Genomic DNA, 16,312 nt, shown 5'->3' with positions numbered 1-16,312 from the left:
ACCAGGCTCTGCTCCCCTTCCCCTCTAAAATAGGATCAGAGGTGGCCCTCTAACCCCAACCACCTCCTTACTGTAGCATTGGTTGAGTGACTGCTCATGCTGAGGCACTCCACAGCTGTCCCTCCCCTCCCCAGTCCTGGCAGCGGGCTGCCTGGCAGCCCTGTCCCTCCCAGGCAGAGCATCCTTCCCTCCGGAGCCAGCAGAAGGCCACCAGCCCTCTCCCACAGCATGTGGTGTGAGGACAAGGAGAGCCTCTGCTCTGGGAAGGGAGGGCTGCAGCGAGGGAGAAATAAAGTGTTTAACAGCAGAGCTCCAGGGTCCCTCGTGGCATGTGGCAAGCAACAGCGGATGCAGATTTCTGGGTGCAACTTTTTGAGCAGTCACTGGCTGTGCTGCTGGCTCTAAGGAGGCCAGGAGTGGCAGTGCTGTTCCCTCATCATTGATTGGCCTTTGGCCAAAGAACTGGCCACCTCCATCCTCCTTGCAACCCAGAACAAGCTCCCCTGCAGCCAGCCAAAGACCCCCACTTCTCAGTCACTTGCTCTAACCAGGAAAGAGAAAACAGCCCAAAAAATGTGAACAAGAACCCAACCAGGGGCACAGGTGGAGCTGGCGCTGCCTAATTCTTACTCAGCTGGGCAGGAAGGGAGAGGGAACAGAGGCTGCAGCAGTCACTAAGACTAGGAGATGGATCTAAACCACAGGACAGTGAAAGACAAGCAGAATATACCCTCCTTCAGAAACCTCAGCACAGCTGCTTCTCCTAGCACAGCATCTTGAGAGGGAGCTCTGTCAGGGAAGCCCCACCATGGAGGGCAGAGGAGGGTCCTGGTCCAGCAAACAGAGGTGATGCTGATGCTAATTAGGTCTTCCTAACATGGAGCCAGCAGGACCAGGGAGGGGAGGAGGGAGGCAGAAGTAGCCCATGTCCCAGGCAAGGCAGTCTGTTCTGGTTCATGAACCAGGCACCTTCTCCAAGGAGCTGATCGTATAGCTGTTTCCAGACCATCTTCTCCTTTCTTGGCCAGCAGTAAGACTTGGAGGAGAGCTGCCCTCTGCCCAGGTTACCTTCCTCTCTATCAAGCTGGTCCTGCAGCATGCCCTGTCCCCTCTCCTTCCCTCTCAGCTCCACACTACACAGGGAAGCCTTTCATCAGCCAGAGGACCAGACTCCCACCCCCAGTAGCCGAGGTGGAGGGCACTGACAAGAGCTGTATTCATCAGGGCACTGGCTCAGGCTCAAACCAAACAGGACGTTGGCTCTGAAACTGCAGGGAGGATGGGGCCTGTCCGGGGTTAAATCCCTTTTCTCCAGCCTCAGCAGCAGGATGAGTCCATGCATGGTGAGTCTGTGCATGCTGAGTCCCAGTCTGAGACTCTGCCCTGAGCCCACAGGGAGAGTCAAAGGCACTCCTCATTACCTCTTGCTTCCATGGAGCCAGGAAGCCTCTGGAGCCATCCTAAGGAAACCACATCTGATAACCCTACATCAGGCCAGTGCAAATGTCTCAGCACAGCTTCCTTGGGAGACAGAGCAATTGCAGCTCACTTGTAAACAGACAAACAAACTCCCACTGCGTCCAGCTGGGAGCACCACACTGCCTTGCTGGGATGTGGAGTCACAGCTCCTGGGAGGTCCCTGTGGCTGCTCACCACTGCTGGGACAAGTTGTCAGCTCTAACTTGCTTTGATAGGGAGACAGTAAACAGCACAGCAAACAGAGCAGGGAGCATGACCCGTGCTGTCCTCAGGTTTCTCTCAGCATGACTCTGATCAAGCCAGGAATGAGTTTTGAAGTAGACTTAACAGCTAAATTGCAATAAGCAAAAATCTAGAGATGGAACCTGAACAATTCAGAGCTATTCTCATTACTGTGGGAGAGCAGTGACAGTTTGGCCCAGCCCAGCCACCTCAACAGCTCACCAGACTCACCTATCCTCCATATCTCTCACTTGTCTGTAGATAGAAAAACCCACACACCAGCAAGCTCTTAGCATCAGTCAAGCAGTCCTCTTGACAAGGCTTTTGTATGCCCTAGGCTCAAAGTTGTCACTGTCCTGGCCTGAGAAGCTGTTGTGTGATTCTTCTACCAAGAGCTGAAAGATTAGGAAATCTAATTGCTTTCAGTAGGGAAAAAATAACAGATGAAGATTTCTGCAGAAACACTTGCCAAAAGCTTTGCCACACGCTCCAGGGACACTCCCAGAGCAGAGTCCTTCACCTGCTGCAAGTGCTCAGCCCTGCATCAGCTCTTGGTCCTGGCCTGGCTCTGGGGGATTCTTCCAGTCAGCAACATGGTGATCCTGGGGGAATCTGGGGACTGACAGAGGACTGTCACAGCCTACTCTTGTCCACTAGCAAAAATATACTCTCTTCAGTAGTTTCAGGGCAGGTCTGGAGCTGGGGTCATTTAACCTAGAGGAGGCTGAGAGGAGACACGATCACTACAAATACTGAATGATAGAACAAGAGGAAACACCCTTATGTTGTGCCAGTGGAGGTTTAGATTTGAGATGAGGACGAACCTTTTCTCTGAGAGGGTTACTAAGCATTGGAACAGGCTGCCCAGTGAGGTGGTGGAGTCCTGGAGATACTCAAAAGACACATAGCTGAGGTGCTGAGGGACATGGTTTAGTTTAGTGGTGGGCAGGGCAGTGTGAGGTTAGTGGTTGGACTCAGTCTTACAGGTCTTTTCCCACTGTAATGTTTATGATTCAGCTTTTTAAGCTGATTCCATCTCTGTTCTCCACCAGAGGAGTGTCAAGGACCTCTCTTGGCCAGAAGACAAAATGCAACTAGGCAATGCTTGAGCATCACTAGCACTTGTGTCACATGCTGCAAGGGAGAAAGGGGGAGAAGATAAAGTCACCTCTCAGCTCTCTCCCTAACCTGAACCTCAAGAAAGCCCCATGCTCCTTTGCTTAAGAACCTGCCAGACAGCCCATGCTGACCCACCAATATATTCAGCCCCGGCAGCCATGAGAGCCAGGGCATGTGGTGGATGCTCCTGTAGAGAGCAGGAATTGTTAAGACTGACTTTCCCTAGAAGCCTACTGTTGCAGGGCTGTCTGCTACAGCAGAGCTGTTCTGCTCTCTTAACAGAGGCAGAGGAAGGCTCATGCTGGAGGTGACAGCAGAGGCTGGCACACCACCTCTGTACTGTTAGATATGACCCCCCCCCCCCCACAATGTATCATCTTGACCGTCACTTCAGCTTTCAGGGGGCAGCAGAACCAGCTCTTTGAGGGGGGCAGAGCAGCTGTGAGGAGTGAAAGGGGGAGAAGACACCCCCAGCACTGCCACCCCTCTTGCCCTTTGTACCCCAGGAGGAGGGAAGGGGTGCAAGCTTAAGGCTTCTCCCTCAAAGGAGAGGTTCATTCACATTTAGAGCCCTTGCCTTTACCACTAGAATTGCCAACCACTGTGTCAAAAGATAGAAGCAGCACCAGAAACAGGAGTTACTGACAAGTTATCCTAGCTGAAAGCAAAGGAGGAGCAAGCCAGTTCCTGTCTCAGTGTGGATGACAGGGATAGGAGGAGAGCCTTGCCCCAGGACAGGCATGTTTAAACAGCACTGCTGAACAGAAATGAACATAAAATACTAATTCACATGTACAGGCTGGAGCTAAAGGATTACTCTTGTTCCTCCTTTAGCTGATCCCAATCTCATAAGTGAGGGAACACATCCAGGCATCCAGTTACCTTTTAGTCAGTATTTGCCCACTCCATTCCTCCACCAGATGATCCTCTCCTCATTGCTGAGAAAAGAGTAAGAAAGTATATCTGGTTGGTGTGTCAAGAGTGCCAGCTGAACTCCATCACCCAGTAACATTGCACACGGTCACCACATGTAGCATCGACATCAGTCACTTCAATAAAGCACTTCAATAAGTCCTTTATTTTTAAATAAAGAAATCCCACTGAATCAAAGATAACAAAATTACATTTTGTTTTGCAATGACCTTCAATTTACACCACACAGAAGAACAAAAATGGAAGAAAAAAATCAAATACATTGTTTTATATATATTTATATATCATTTTAAAGGTAAACATCAGCAGATATAGAAAATTGCATTGCTAGTTGCAAATCATCTCCCCTGCAGCTGCTAGCTCCAGAGAATCTGACTCAGAACATGGCAGCAGGAAGGGTGTCTCAATACAAGCTTTTTTCAGGGCAGCATTTAGAGATGCTTCTAGAGTATAATTTTGCCAGGTTGAAAATATTTTTGTAGTAAACTGCTCACCAAGAACATCAGGAGTCATTGAGCCTGTTCTAACACAGTTGCATGGGCAAAACAAAAAGGGCACAGGTCTGTTCCTCCCGAGCTCTCCACAAACCTCTTCAGCTTGGGGTTTTCAGAGAAAGAGCTTATGCTCTCTCAAGAAGAATATCTAGTGATCCATCACTGGGAATTACAGTCAAGCTGTCAAGTAAGACAACCAGAGAACATGCTCCTTTGGGCTATGCAGTAGGGTTTGCTTGTAGAAAATACAAGAAGAGTTTGTTTGCACTTTTTTCCCCAAGACTTCCCCATTGTCAGGAGCCATGAAAAGGGTCAACATCCCATTAGAGCTATAACAGAGATCTTAGAAGAAAGTTCTGTATCTAATTCAAAGCTCGTACATGGCCAGAGATAAACAAAGGCATGTCTGTCTTCCAGAAAGAAGTGAAGAGACACCTACATGGGATCAGGCTCCTTACTGGCATTAACAATACCTAGGTTAGGCAAGGTTACTGGGTAAGAAGGAAAGAAAAGCCTTTACCCACAAGTGATGTATAGGGCTAGAGCTTTAGGAGAGTGTTATCAGATGGTATTGAACAACCCTTTTCAAGTCTAACAGCCAAGCTGATAAATGCTGCCCTGATTGTGGGTGTCTGGGTCCATTGATTAACTAGCAAAACCAAGAATACAGATGTTCAGAATGCAACAGTTCAGGAAACTTTTCCACCACAACATAGAAAGCTGGCACCTGCTTTGACTTAGAGGGCACTTATGCCTCAGCTCCCCCAACAGCTGAGAAAGTCCAGGCCACTGTAACTGACACTCCCAGGGATAAAAGGGGTACACTTACAAGAAATCCCCTTCCTTAGGCTGGTGTGGCTCTGAAAGCATTCTAAACTTGGACAAAACTCCCATCAAGAAGCCACAAAGGAGACATTGCTCTGAGTCATTGCAGCTCCAGAGCCTACCCAACCACAGATCCACCTAGGGAGTAAGGACACATGGAGCACGACTCAAGGCAGAAACAAGATGCTCTTCACAAGAAATGGCTGATACATGCAGCACAAGCCTAGGGTCTTTTCTGATCTTCTGGAAAAAGGCTGGGAAGAATTTCAACAAGCTCCATATAGGCAGAACAGTTCTAGAAAAAACTTGGAAGCAATCCAGGTGACTAAAGTGTTTGGGAATTAAAGCCTGAAGTCACCAATCTCTGCTCTTTTTTTTTGAGATGTAGTCACTTTGCAAATCTACCTCCTACACTGCTGGAGAGTCAGCAGACATGAGAACTTTGAGATTGCAAGGGAACAAATCCCATATTAAACCAAGCAAATCCTCCTTCTATGAATCAATCCCTACTGCTAGAGGAGCAGAGCACTGAAAATGCTCCACTGCTTAGCCTTGTTTTTTTTGAGCCTTGAAATATATGGTAGCTAGTTAAAGGACCTTTGTGAGCAGTCTACAAGACATCCCACACTTGTACAGAGATGTCTCACTACACACTGTCTGAAAATTCATTTACTAGAAGTCAAAGCCCCCAAAGCTCTGACAGAGCTGATACTGAAGTCTCTAGATATGCTGATGTCAAGGAAGGAGGAGAAAAAGGGGCAAGGCACCACATGTCAAAGGGCTGTGGTCTAGGAACTCATGACAGACCCAAGACAGATGACACACAGGTATCTTGGCTAAATTCAGTACTGAAGTTAATAGTTCCCAACATCTTTGCTTAATGCCCTTCCTTTGTAATCTGTATCTTCATGAGCAGGAACTGCAGAAAAACACTTTGGAAAGAGACCACAGGGAAGTTCAAGTGTCTGTCCTTACAGTGCAACAATGACACAAGCCACATCCATCTGCAAACACCCTCGATTTAGAAGGTAACCGAGGGACTGCTAAGGATGCCAGTAGATCTGATGTAGTGGAAGGTACAAGTTCCTTGTGTTCAGGAAGAGCAAGTCCCAGCTACTCACATACAACCTTCAGATCTCCCCAGACATTGACAAACACGATGGCTGGACCAGCCTAACCATCAAAGACTAATAGTTCTACACTTGCTGTCTGCTTGAGAGAGTCCTTAGGGTTTATGTTCAAGAGCTATTTCCATCCAGTGGTGGGAAAGAGGTGTGTATACCACATGAGACTAGCTGTGGAAGAACCCTGCTAATGCTCTTCCAATTCCAGGTTTGAAACTAAACAGAACACATGACAGATTCTTCATACTGTAATCTTGAACTGCACTATCAGACTACACTGTCATGACTTAAAAGTGCACACTTCAACAGCCTTGTGTGCCTTGACAAGAGATGAAAGAGACTGCTTCACCTCCAACACTTCAAAACTCAGCCTGCATTTAAGGTTGAGTTCACTGGACGAATGAAGAAAACTTGCCCACACCACAAGAATAGTATTGCCTTATTTTGGGAGAGAAGACTATTCCAGATTAGGATTGTCCAAATCCCCATGCTTCTTGGAGGTACTGGCATTCGGTATTTGTTGTCAGTCACTGTCAACAAGATTTAATACATGAGTCCTTTCTTTGAAGTTCTTTAGATAACATGTGCTGCAGCTTAACCTTCTCCTTTCTCACTTTCCAAAGATCTCGAAGTTACTGCTACGTCTGACACACGTCTTGCTTTGAAAGCAGCAGCAAATTGGGTGAGGTGGATAGAACAGGGTTTGGGGTTTCCCCCCCCTCCATTGCTTAGTAAGCTGAACCTCTGGCTCCAGAAACCTTGAACAAACAAGCTGTGACAAAAGCTATTCTTCCCCAAAGAAGGCCAGAATTAGTCAAGTCACAAGTGGTTTGAACAGCTGTAGATGTAAGTGCAAAAACAGGTCAAAGGAGCAACAGACCCCTATTACTTTTGTTGAGAATTTCAGAAAGCCCACAGCATTCACACCTCTGAAGTACAAAAGCTTAGGCTGGAGGGCAGGAAAGAGTATTCTTAAAAATGACCCTCCAGCTTTAAAGAAAAATCCCTATTTGATTAGACAAAGCTACAACTCCTGCTGCTTTGAGAATTGCCCAGTTGCTCACCTCATTTCAGGAGACTTGCTTAAAAACAGGTCATTGATTCACTGGCCATCTGCTGTAGAAACAAAGGTACATTTGACAAGAAGGTAAGCTTCCTCATACCTCAAACACAAAAACACATTTGAAGGCCTGGTCTGTCAAGCATGATCTTTACAAAATGGGAGGAATTTTTCTTCCAAGAAAAAGCTTCCCACGACAAAGCTCTGCTTTCAGAAGAACTGGCATGACCTGGCCAAAAAGCAGAGGCAAAACACTTGCTTTGCCTCAGCACTAACCTTCTCAGATAGTATCCAAGTCAGTTGTCACCCTCCCAACTTTCATGTTCTGAGTCAGTCAACAATTGATCTGTTCCACCAGAGCGGGGTCCTGGGAAGGAAGGCAGAGCTTCAGCCACTTGGGGAGCTGGGCAGAGCACTCTTGCTTTTGATAAGGCTCTTGAGGAAGGCGAATATTTTGCTCTCAAAGGAGGTCAGATGCACACTGACTTTTCTTTCATAGGTTTCCACATGTTGGGTCATCTGATGGTCTCTTCACCTCAAAAGAGGTATTAATATCAAGGCCAATTTTTCTTCCTCTAGAGCTGTCTGAAGTTGATAGTCATCACAGCACAGTAAAGCTGGACTGAAGGACAAAAGTAGTGCAAGAAGGGCAGTTTTGTTTCCTCAAGACAGTCTATGCCCTGTGTAAGCCACAGCTGTAATATACTAGGAAAGCTGAAACATTTCTAAAGTTGTAACCCACTGGAGATAAAAACCATAACCTCTATCACATCTAAATTTATACTGTATCTATTTGATGTGTACAAGTGTTGTTTACATTCCACTTCTGTTGAAGTGAGAAGACATTTAAGTCATACCCAATGAATATTACATGAACAGCTACTTAAGCAAAAATCTGAAATGCTTTTTATGACAGATTTTAGTGATATACAGATGCAGTATGAATAAGAGGATAACAACACAGAGACAAGATACCCACCAGCTAAGAATATCCTTGCTTACTGATGCCCAAAAATAGTTCTTATGGAACAGCCACAAGCATGGCCAAGTCTTTCTATAGCTTTACTTGGTCACATCTTTTCTTTGAAGAAAAAGGGAAACCTAAATTTACTACCAAGGAGAATGTGCAGATATCCACAGTTCATTGTAACAGGCCAAGGTGTCTGGCCTAAGGCAAATAAAAAGAATTTCCTGATATGATAACAAACCTTTGCTACAATAGCTAATTATTGCTTTATCAAAACAAAATCCCACTTCTCCAACCCACTGAAGCTCAAGGACAGGGCAGTTCAGAAGGCTTGTTCCCTATTTTACCAGACTGAAGACTTGCAGCTTGTTTCACCCTTAAGCTATGAACTAAAGTGCCTGGAACACAGACCAAGGCTGAAGCAATAAAGTGCCAATTGATGTGGGAAGTGTGACAGGAAAAGAACTTCACTGACACCGTGACAAAGAAGTCCTAAGGATGGATGAGACTACAATACTGACAGAAAAATTTTAAAAAAGAAAAGATTTTTTGACCACAAAGTTGCAGTCTACAGATTGTCATGGGACAGCTTTCCTTCCAGGGGACAGACTAAAGTCTTTAATAACCATCTTGGCACAGACCATAACAGCCACTTGAGGGAAAAGCACAAGTGAACAGGCATCTTTCCTGCAAACAGCTTTCACACTTCACATATTAAAACTAGAAGAGAATGTCTGAGTGTTGAGAAGGAATTCAAGTGAGGAAGAACCCAGTGTCTTACTGGAGCCAGTCATCCTACAGCCTTCACATAGACATGGAAATAGTTAGCCATGCAAAGATATTCTAGCTGCACAGCACATCCAGCTCCCCATCAGCTGTAAGGAAAGTCATGTGTCTGAAAACCATCTGATGCTTTGAAAGCCAAGGGGAAGAATTTTGGTATTATTTGCCTTGACATAAGGGGAGTAAATCTAAATAAATACTTTCCTCCCAACAAATCAGTCCCTAACACAGTACATAATTCCCTATGAAATATTCTTAAAAACAGATTGAGCTCACAAAGATCTCACAGATTCTTAGTCACTGTTTCCCACTTGGAAGCCAGAGCCAGCTTTAAAGAGCCCTGGGTCAAACAAAAAAAGTCGAGTACTAAAAGTATGACTACATTTAAAAAGAGGCAAAGATGATAAGGTGACTGATCCGGTCTTGGTGTGAGAACATGTTTACACAGAAACATTCACTGATGTTACTAGCCTGCAGCTTTTCTCTGTGTGGAGTCCTAGCATAAAGACACCCCAGTTCACACATGCTGAAGCATGGAAAAGTATTTAAAAAATGATTCACTGGTGTAAGTGCATTCCTAGGAACTTCCCTTGAGATGGGGCAATGCTGGAACTCCACTTGCAGTCAAGCACCTTTTTCCAAGCTGCATTTCAATGGCTTGGAGACTAAACCACTCACTGGATTGGGGCTTGTTACAGGGTTTTTCCAGCACTGGGACAGAGAACAGTCATAGTTACCCTGTCATCTACACTTAAAGACCAGCAGGTGAAGAGATTTTGACATTTGAAACTTCTGCAATATTAAAGCAAGCAATCTTTAGCTCAATAACCCTGTAACAAGTCAGTCAGCAACCTAATCCTTCAGGCAGAGCAGTAAATGACAGACCCAATTGACTACATATGCAAAGATGCTCTGACCAGATATTAACCTCTGCTTTCACCTCACTTCAGAAGAAAACACTGTGATCAACCCCCAGCCATAGGATATATCAAGGAAAATGGAAACCTGAAGCAGCAGGTGAGGGAACAAGATGTTCCCAAAGGGGGAAATATGCTGAAGCAATCCAGAGTCTTTGGGTCAATTACTCCTGGCCAGATACAGCCTGCTCTGTGTCCGAGCACTGAGACTTTGTCTTCTCCCACTGGCAGATGGCATTGGCATACTGTACCACAAGCTTATCCATCCAGGTAAGAGGTTCTGGGAATAGTACAGACCCCTCAAAAAATCCCAGGTGGCCTCCATGAAGGGGTAGCACATGCATGACATTTTCCCTTTTCTCTGTAAAACAAAAGGAGGCAGAAAGTTCCAGAAGGTTAACATCTTGGAGCTGAGAATGAAACCATCTTAAGTTGTGATAACCAACTCAGCCCTTGGCATAGCATCCCAACCAAAGGACCAATCACATGTGGGAAGGAGAAAGGCACCAACTAAGTAGCCACGGCCTTTGAAGTCTAAAGCACAAAGCCTTACTGCTTCACAGAACAGGACAGTCTGCAGGAACCAATCCCAGACAGTACAAGAAGGTTACCAAATAAATGCTGCTGGCTGGACCCTTACAGCAGCACCTGTATTGCTATAACAATTCTCATTCTTTAATATATGAGCATCTTTAACTCATACACTGGACTAGGGCTGTTAGTGTCATGTTGAGCTGCACTAAGCTCTGACAGGTCAGCTATCTTGTTCCATGTATAGTGAGAGATTCCCTGTGCTTGTGTCTGTCTGGAGGTAGCTGTGGATAAATTCTCTGCCCAAGAATGAATCTGGGTTCCCTCCCTGTGCGCCCACTACTTGTGTGGTGAAGAAGCAGCCACCTTCCTCTTTAGTGTTGCTAAAAGTAATTTGCCTTTTTTGTTGGCTGAAGATACAGCTCACAGAATTTTCAAGGGAAAAATTCTAATTCAGTACCAAATAACAGTCACAGTAGTGTACATCCATCAAAGGGGTTTGTGTTCATCTGTACTTTATCAAGTCTATCACTATAATAACCCACCTTCCTACTAAGTCCCAGTGAGGAATGAAGACATGAGTAAGCATTTTTCCATTCAAGAATGTGACCTGCTGGCTATTAACACAAGTCAAACCAGAAGAAAGTTCTTCCTGCTCAAGGTTAGCTTTGCTAGTTCTAGCAACTGGTGTTTCAAGAAGGCTTAGTACACCTCCCATCAGATTCCAGGTGTGAAGAGGCAAGTCAAGCTGCTTTGAAATCACAAATAATGATGTAATAAGGAAGTTGCCTGGACACACATATGCACAGCTGGAAGAGACTTCAACATACCTGAAAGAGCTCTTGGAATTGATAGAAGACTCTCATGCACAAGAGGGTCATCAGCAGCATTAACCAACAGAAGAGGAACGTAGATCTGCATCAAGATACATGGTAGAAGAAGAAAAAAACCAAATAGTCAGGCCCTGGTATTTGAACTCCAGCCTTTCTACTGTATAAGCAGCTTAACTCAATTAAGATCTCTGACTTCAGAGTTGTCTGTACCTAGAACAACTATCAGAAAAGCAAAAAGAGCTGAAAACTAAGACTGGAGGGTTTTCACCAGTGGAGTACTCTGCAGCACTCAATTTTTTTTCAGGTGTATGAAAGGAGCAGGTCTGCATCAGAGCAAATACAGACTGGGTTACAGATCTTCCCTGCTCTCACAACTCAGTTACACCCTTTTTGCTCTGCATTGCTTCGCACATCAGGCAGCTAGAGACAGATCTGTTATGGACACCTTTGTTAAAGTCAGGAAACTCCCTTGGAACATCTCCATCCTTTGTACATCCTCCTCTACAAAGCTTTGGACTGCTAAGTATCTGCCTGCCAGATAAGTGTCCTGAGTCTCTTCTGTACAGTATCCAGTAAGTCTTTCTTTCTTGAAAACTGCAGGCTCTATGCCACCACCATTTCCCAGCTTATCCTCATATATTCAGAGCTGTTCAGCTGAATGCCTGGCTTTATCTGGATCACTTGGGTGCTACTAGCTGCCAGAGTTATAAGCTTTTAAGAGCCCAGAGCATTTAGCCCCAGTATTAGAGGCAGCAAGAACTGAAATCCCACTCCAATATACCAGGCCTGATTATTTCTGAAAATCCCAGCTAATACAGCTGTGTTTAGGTATCAACAACAGAAACCATGGAGCATTTTCTCTTCAGGTAGAAAACGAAGGTACAAGCACAGTCTTTGTTGCAAGAGCTTACCCTGTGCAAGTAATGCAGGCAACTTTCTTCTTCATAGTATTCCTTCAGGGAACTGTAGCCATGGAACTTCCTGAAAGAGAAGATTGTCACTGCAATCACCTGCTTCTAATACCCATGGGACTCTTACTTTCAAGTGAGGACATGTACGCAGAGATATGAATGATACCTCAATTTCCACAGACAATGCTTTTTCTCTACTTGTCACCTCTGGCAGCACATGCCTTTACATTTTCTGTGCTTAAACATTGTGATAATGTGGCCAAGTTAAATGTGAAAGGTGAAGCCTAGCAGCCTTCAGAGCTTTTACAGTATCCCCCACTTAAGTAATTGTACATATGGAATAAAAAACATGATGATTTTGCTCATCTTTACCTGAAAGCCTGTTCAAATACAAACCAACCACGGTTTATAAACCTCATACATACTGGACAAAGTGTCCTGCCTACAAGCCACCCAGAACTCATTGTGGTTCCAGTTCTTTGGCAAATCCTTAGCACTCCATACCAAACCAAAAATTCAGTAAACATTTACTCAAATGTTTGTTTTTTCTTTTGACATACGAGACAACATAGCTGTTGGCCCACACTAGAAAGGGCTCAGGTATGAGGGACAAGTAGGGAGATTTCCCTAGAATGGCTTTAGAAAAAAGCAGCCAATAATACATCCAGTCTGCCAAAAGCATTAATAGCTGTATGGCTGACAGTTTAATAACTTTCCAAACTGAAGTTGTAATGCCTGATACAAAACATGCCACGGTATGAATTGTGCCCCTGAAGACACAGGTAGTAACAGGCTACTGCTTAAAAAAAAGCAGAGTTTAATTTAGCTGTTAGTAAAAAAGTTGTATTACCTCAGCCAACCCTATTGTTTATTGAGATGCCCAGTATATTTTTCTGAGAAGGCTGGTTGGGGTTTTTCCCTCCAAAATTCAACCAGGGCTAAGGACATTCATAAGCAGTTGAGCCACGTTCCACATTCTGTACTGCTTTTTGCTAAAGCTTGCAGCAGAGCTGGCCTCTTCCTGCATTATTGAAGGCTGCAGGTTGAGATTTATTAATACATGAGGATTTCACGGAAGCTGTGACTGTCAGGAGTAAGTTGTTTAGTTGGATATTTTTGCATGTCTTTTTTAAAAGAAGTTTTATTCTATGTGACGACAAGGGAAAATTTCTGAGGTTGTCAGCACTGTATTTCAGCAGCTTCCTCCAGGCACAGCAAAGGACATGAAAGAGCAACACCTAGAAAAGAAGGTACTTTCAGAGATCTATACAGGACTGGAGAAACACTCTTCATACCTCATAACATTATCATCAATCTGCATAAGGGATGTTGCTGTGTAGAGTCTGCTCAGATCAGCATCTGACAGGCTTTGTGGCTTCTTCACGTTATCTCCAAAAAGAACTTGCCTGAAAGAGTAACATCAAGAAAAACATTCAAATAACAAGGCAAAAAGCCATGACCTGTTTAAGGACAATTAAGTTCTCCAAGTCTGACACGATAAGAAGTGAAGTACATGTCCATAAGGCTTTTGGGCACAGTTGATTTGACCACCTCCCTTTGCAGTAAGGCATTAACAGAAACCCTGGCAGACTCTTTAAACAAAAAAAATTGTTCTCCTGAAAAACTACATGAGAGATCTCTACAGAGAATCTTCCCAAAAGAGAAAGCAGTAAAGAGTGCTGGGAATAGTGACTGCATTTGAGGGAGGGTCCTTTGGCTTCAAATCAAACCTGTGGGTGGCTCATATGAGAGCACTAGCAGTCCTGGGCATAGCAACTCCTTCACCATCTGCTCCTAAAGTCTCCCCAGCACAGATACTAGGTTAGCTCACAAAGCAGAAATTACTTGGGACATTACCTTAGAAGAAAGCTATTTACTATGGACATTTGTCATAATCAGTTATTGCCCTCAGGAGAGGATGTGTTTCTTCACCAGAACAAACTGCTTCCCTAACAAACAGGACAAAGCCCAACTTGGAAAGGGGGTTTTATTTGCTTTCAGAGGCAGCTGCAAAACAGAGCAGGAGGGAGGCTTAGGTTTGATTTGGGGCAGCTGTCTTAAGAGTATAGTGATTAGAGAAAAACCAAAAAATCTTTACTTGACGTGCTCACCTTCAAGCCAGCACTGTTTTTTCTGGGTTAGGAACTTAAGTACCTTTTAATGAAAGCTTACCTAAACTGGCATATTAAGTTTGACCAAGTTGTGTAAATATTTTCCATATGGAATGAATTATGTGAATCATCCTATATGTCAGTTGTCATTCCCTCTATAAGTGTTTCCTACTGCACAGGAGTGTAAAAAATGAACCAGAAGTTTGCAAGTGAAATGGTCTTAATTGGAATGAGTCTTAGATATTCCCCTCTTCTTCCCTCAAGTAAGGCAGCTTCAAATATACACAGATAAGGTACTTACATATTTATGGCCCTAGAAAGTTGGACCCAAAAACTGATGGAGGAAACAAGAAGGTTGAGCGTGTCACCTGTTTAACACACACATTCCTTTGATATACGAGAGCCACATATCACAACAGCAGCACAGGGATCCTACAAGTACATTTGCACTCCAGGAAGAGCAACACTAAGTGTTGGCTACATAATCTTTCTAGAGGAGCAGCTAGAAGCCAGAATTACAGTTTCTACAGTTTGACTATTTGCTTATTTGATAAGCAGCAGCCCTTTACAGTAGACCTTGGTGATTAATCCTACCTCAAGAAGGTGGCAGGACAAGAGGCTCCTTGAATAGGGAATTCCTTGGCTAGAAGTGAAACAGATGCAGAATACTCCAACTTTGAAGTCTAATTGCAATGTTTTCCTATGCATATCTTGTTTATTCATTAAGCAAGTCACCTCAAAAGGCAAAAAGACAAAGTCTGCTTTCTTCTAAAAAAAAAAAATCACCACAGCTTATTTGTAAATCTTACAGTATATGAATGAGGCTGACACGGGCTCCCCTTCTGTGTTGGTTCATCTAAAGACCACCAAGCAAGGAACTGGTGTATAATCTTTTCACAGTCCTTAAAAATAGGACTCCTGAGACAAACTCAATGTAGCAATTGACTCAATCAATACTATCAGTGTAAGTGATGTATTGCAGTACCTGTGAGAAAGGATGATCTTCTTCATGTTGTCTGCCATGAGGAAGTTATAAAATCTTCTACATTGATCCCACTGCATGAAGGTTTCCTGTGCCCTAGACAAAACACAGTGCAGAACAATCAAAGCTGTTAATAATTCTTGAAAAAAGAGATTAATACACCAACATCTTTTGGCGACCTAGAGACTATGTAAACAAAGCTCCAGGCCTTCTCTGCCACAGCTTAACCTTTTCCAGGAAATGACTTCCACTTCCAAGAAGTTTGGTGGTATCAGAAAACAGATCTGCACTTGTTGAGTAATTAGCTGGTTTGATCAGAACATTTACAAGTCATCAGTCAAGATCTGCAACACTGACAAGAGCATTTTAGTATCCCTTTGCATAAGTTGAATGTAGTTTATCTAATGGGACTATCAAGGAAAAGACTAAAACCTGCTGCTGAACACAATGATGTCTATTGTGTATCCTAGCTCTGCAGAGGAAATAATTTGTGCAGATGTTTCCAAGACATACAAACACTATTATTGTTTTAGTATTATTGGCAGAAGCTGGAGGAATAAATACTAGTTGCAGCTGCAAGTGGCATCTGAGTTGAAGTCTCTACCTACTCTCAAAGCAGAATTGCATTTCACAGTTTATCTGTTGTTAAAACAGAATTTAAAGTCATCCAGACTTCTGTGAGCTCTGCCAGATACCAGCACTCCTTTGCTACGCAGGGTCATGGGCAGGTTATAGCTTGGCTCTCAGCAGGGTTTGCTGTTACTGAGGAAACACACTATCATTTGCTGAGCAACTTAAGAATGCTGGGAACAGTTTCGGCTACTTAAGTATTCCTACCACTTAAACATTAACATACCATGAGAACTACAGTAGACTTAGCATGACCCTCCAAAGCTAAAACCTGCAAGTTCCCTCTGAGAGCACATGTAAGCTGTTTTCTCGTAGAAAGTCACACTGGAGTATGGAGGAGTTCTTTAAAAACCCCACTTCCTTATCTTTGTCCAGCCAGACTGTGCCTACC

At 44.1% G+C, this 16,312-nt stretch overlaps 1 protein-coding gene across 2 annotated transcripts in view; it reads right to left on the bottom strand.

The window, feature by feature from the left end:
* Positions 1-3,866: 3,866 nt before the first annotated feature.
* The window catches only part of ABHD2 (abhydrolase domain containing 2, acylglycerol lipase), a 41,316-nt gene continuing 28,870 nt past the window's right edge, over positions 3,867-16,312 (bottom strand). For both annotated transcript variants that reach the window (XM_061999331.1, XM_061999332.1), the window contains exons 7-11: positions 15,295-15,387; positions 13,494-13,604; positions 12,199-12,268; positions 11,285-11,369; positions 3,867-10,284 (exon numbers count right to left, since the gene is read on the bottom strand). In XM_061999331.1, coding sequence (XP_061855315.1) covers positions 10,088-10,284; positions 11,285-11,369; positions 12,199-12,268; positions 13,494-13,604; positions 15,295-15,387 — 556 coding nt within the window. In that variant the 3' untranslated portion in view covers positions 3,867-10,087. The remainder of the gene's footprint in view (positions 10,285-11,284; positions 11,370-12,198; positions 12,269-13,493; positions 13,605-15,294; positions 15,388-16,312) is intronic.

Source organism: Colius striatus, chromosome 7 (assembly GCF_028858725.1).
Source record: "Colius striatus isolate bColStr4 chromosome 7, bColStr4.1.hap1, whole genome shotgun sequence".
Taxonomy (NCBI): domain Eukaryota; kingdom Metazoa; phylum Chordata; class Aves; order Coliiformes; family Coliidae; genus Colius; species Colius striatus.
Note: the sequence above shows the minus strand (reverse complement) of the source record. Positions and strands in the feature narration are given on the sequence as shown.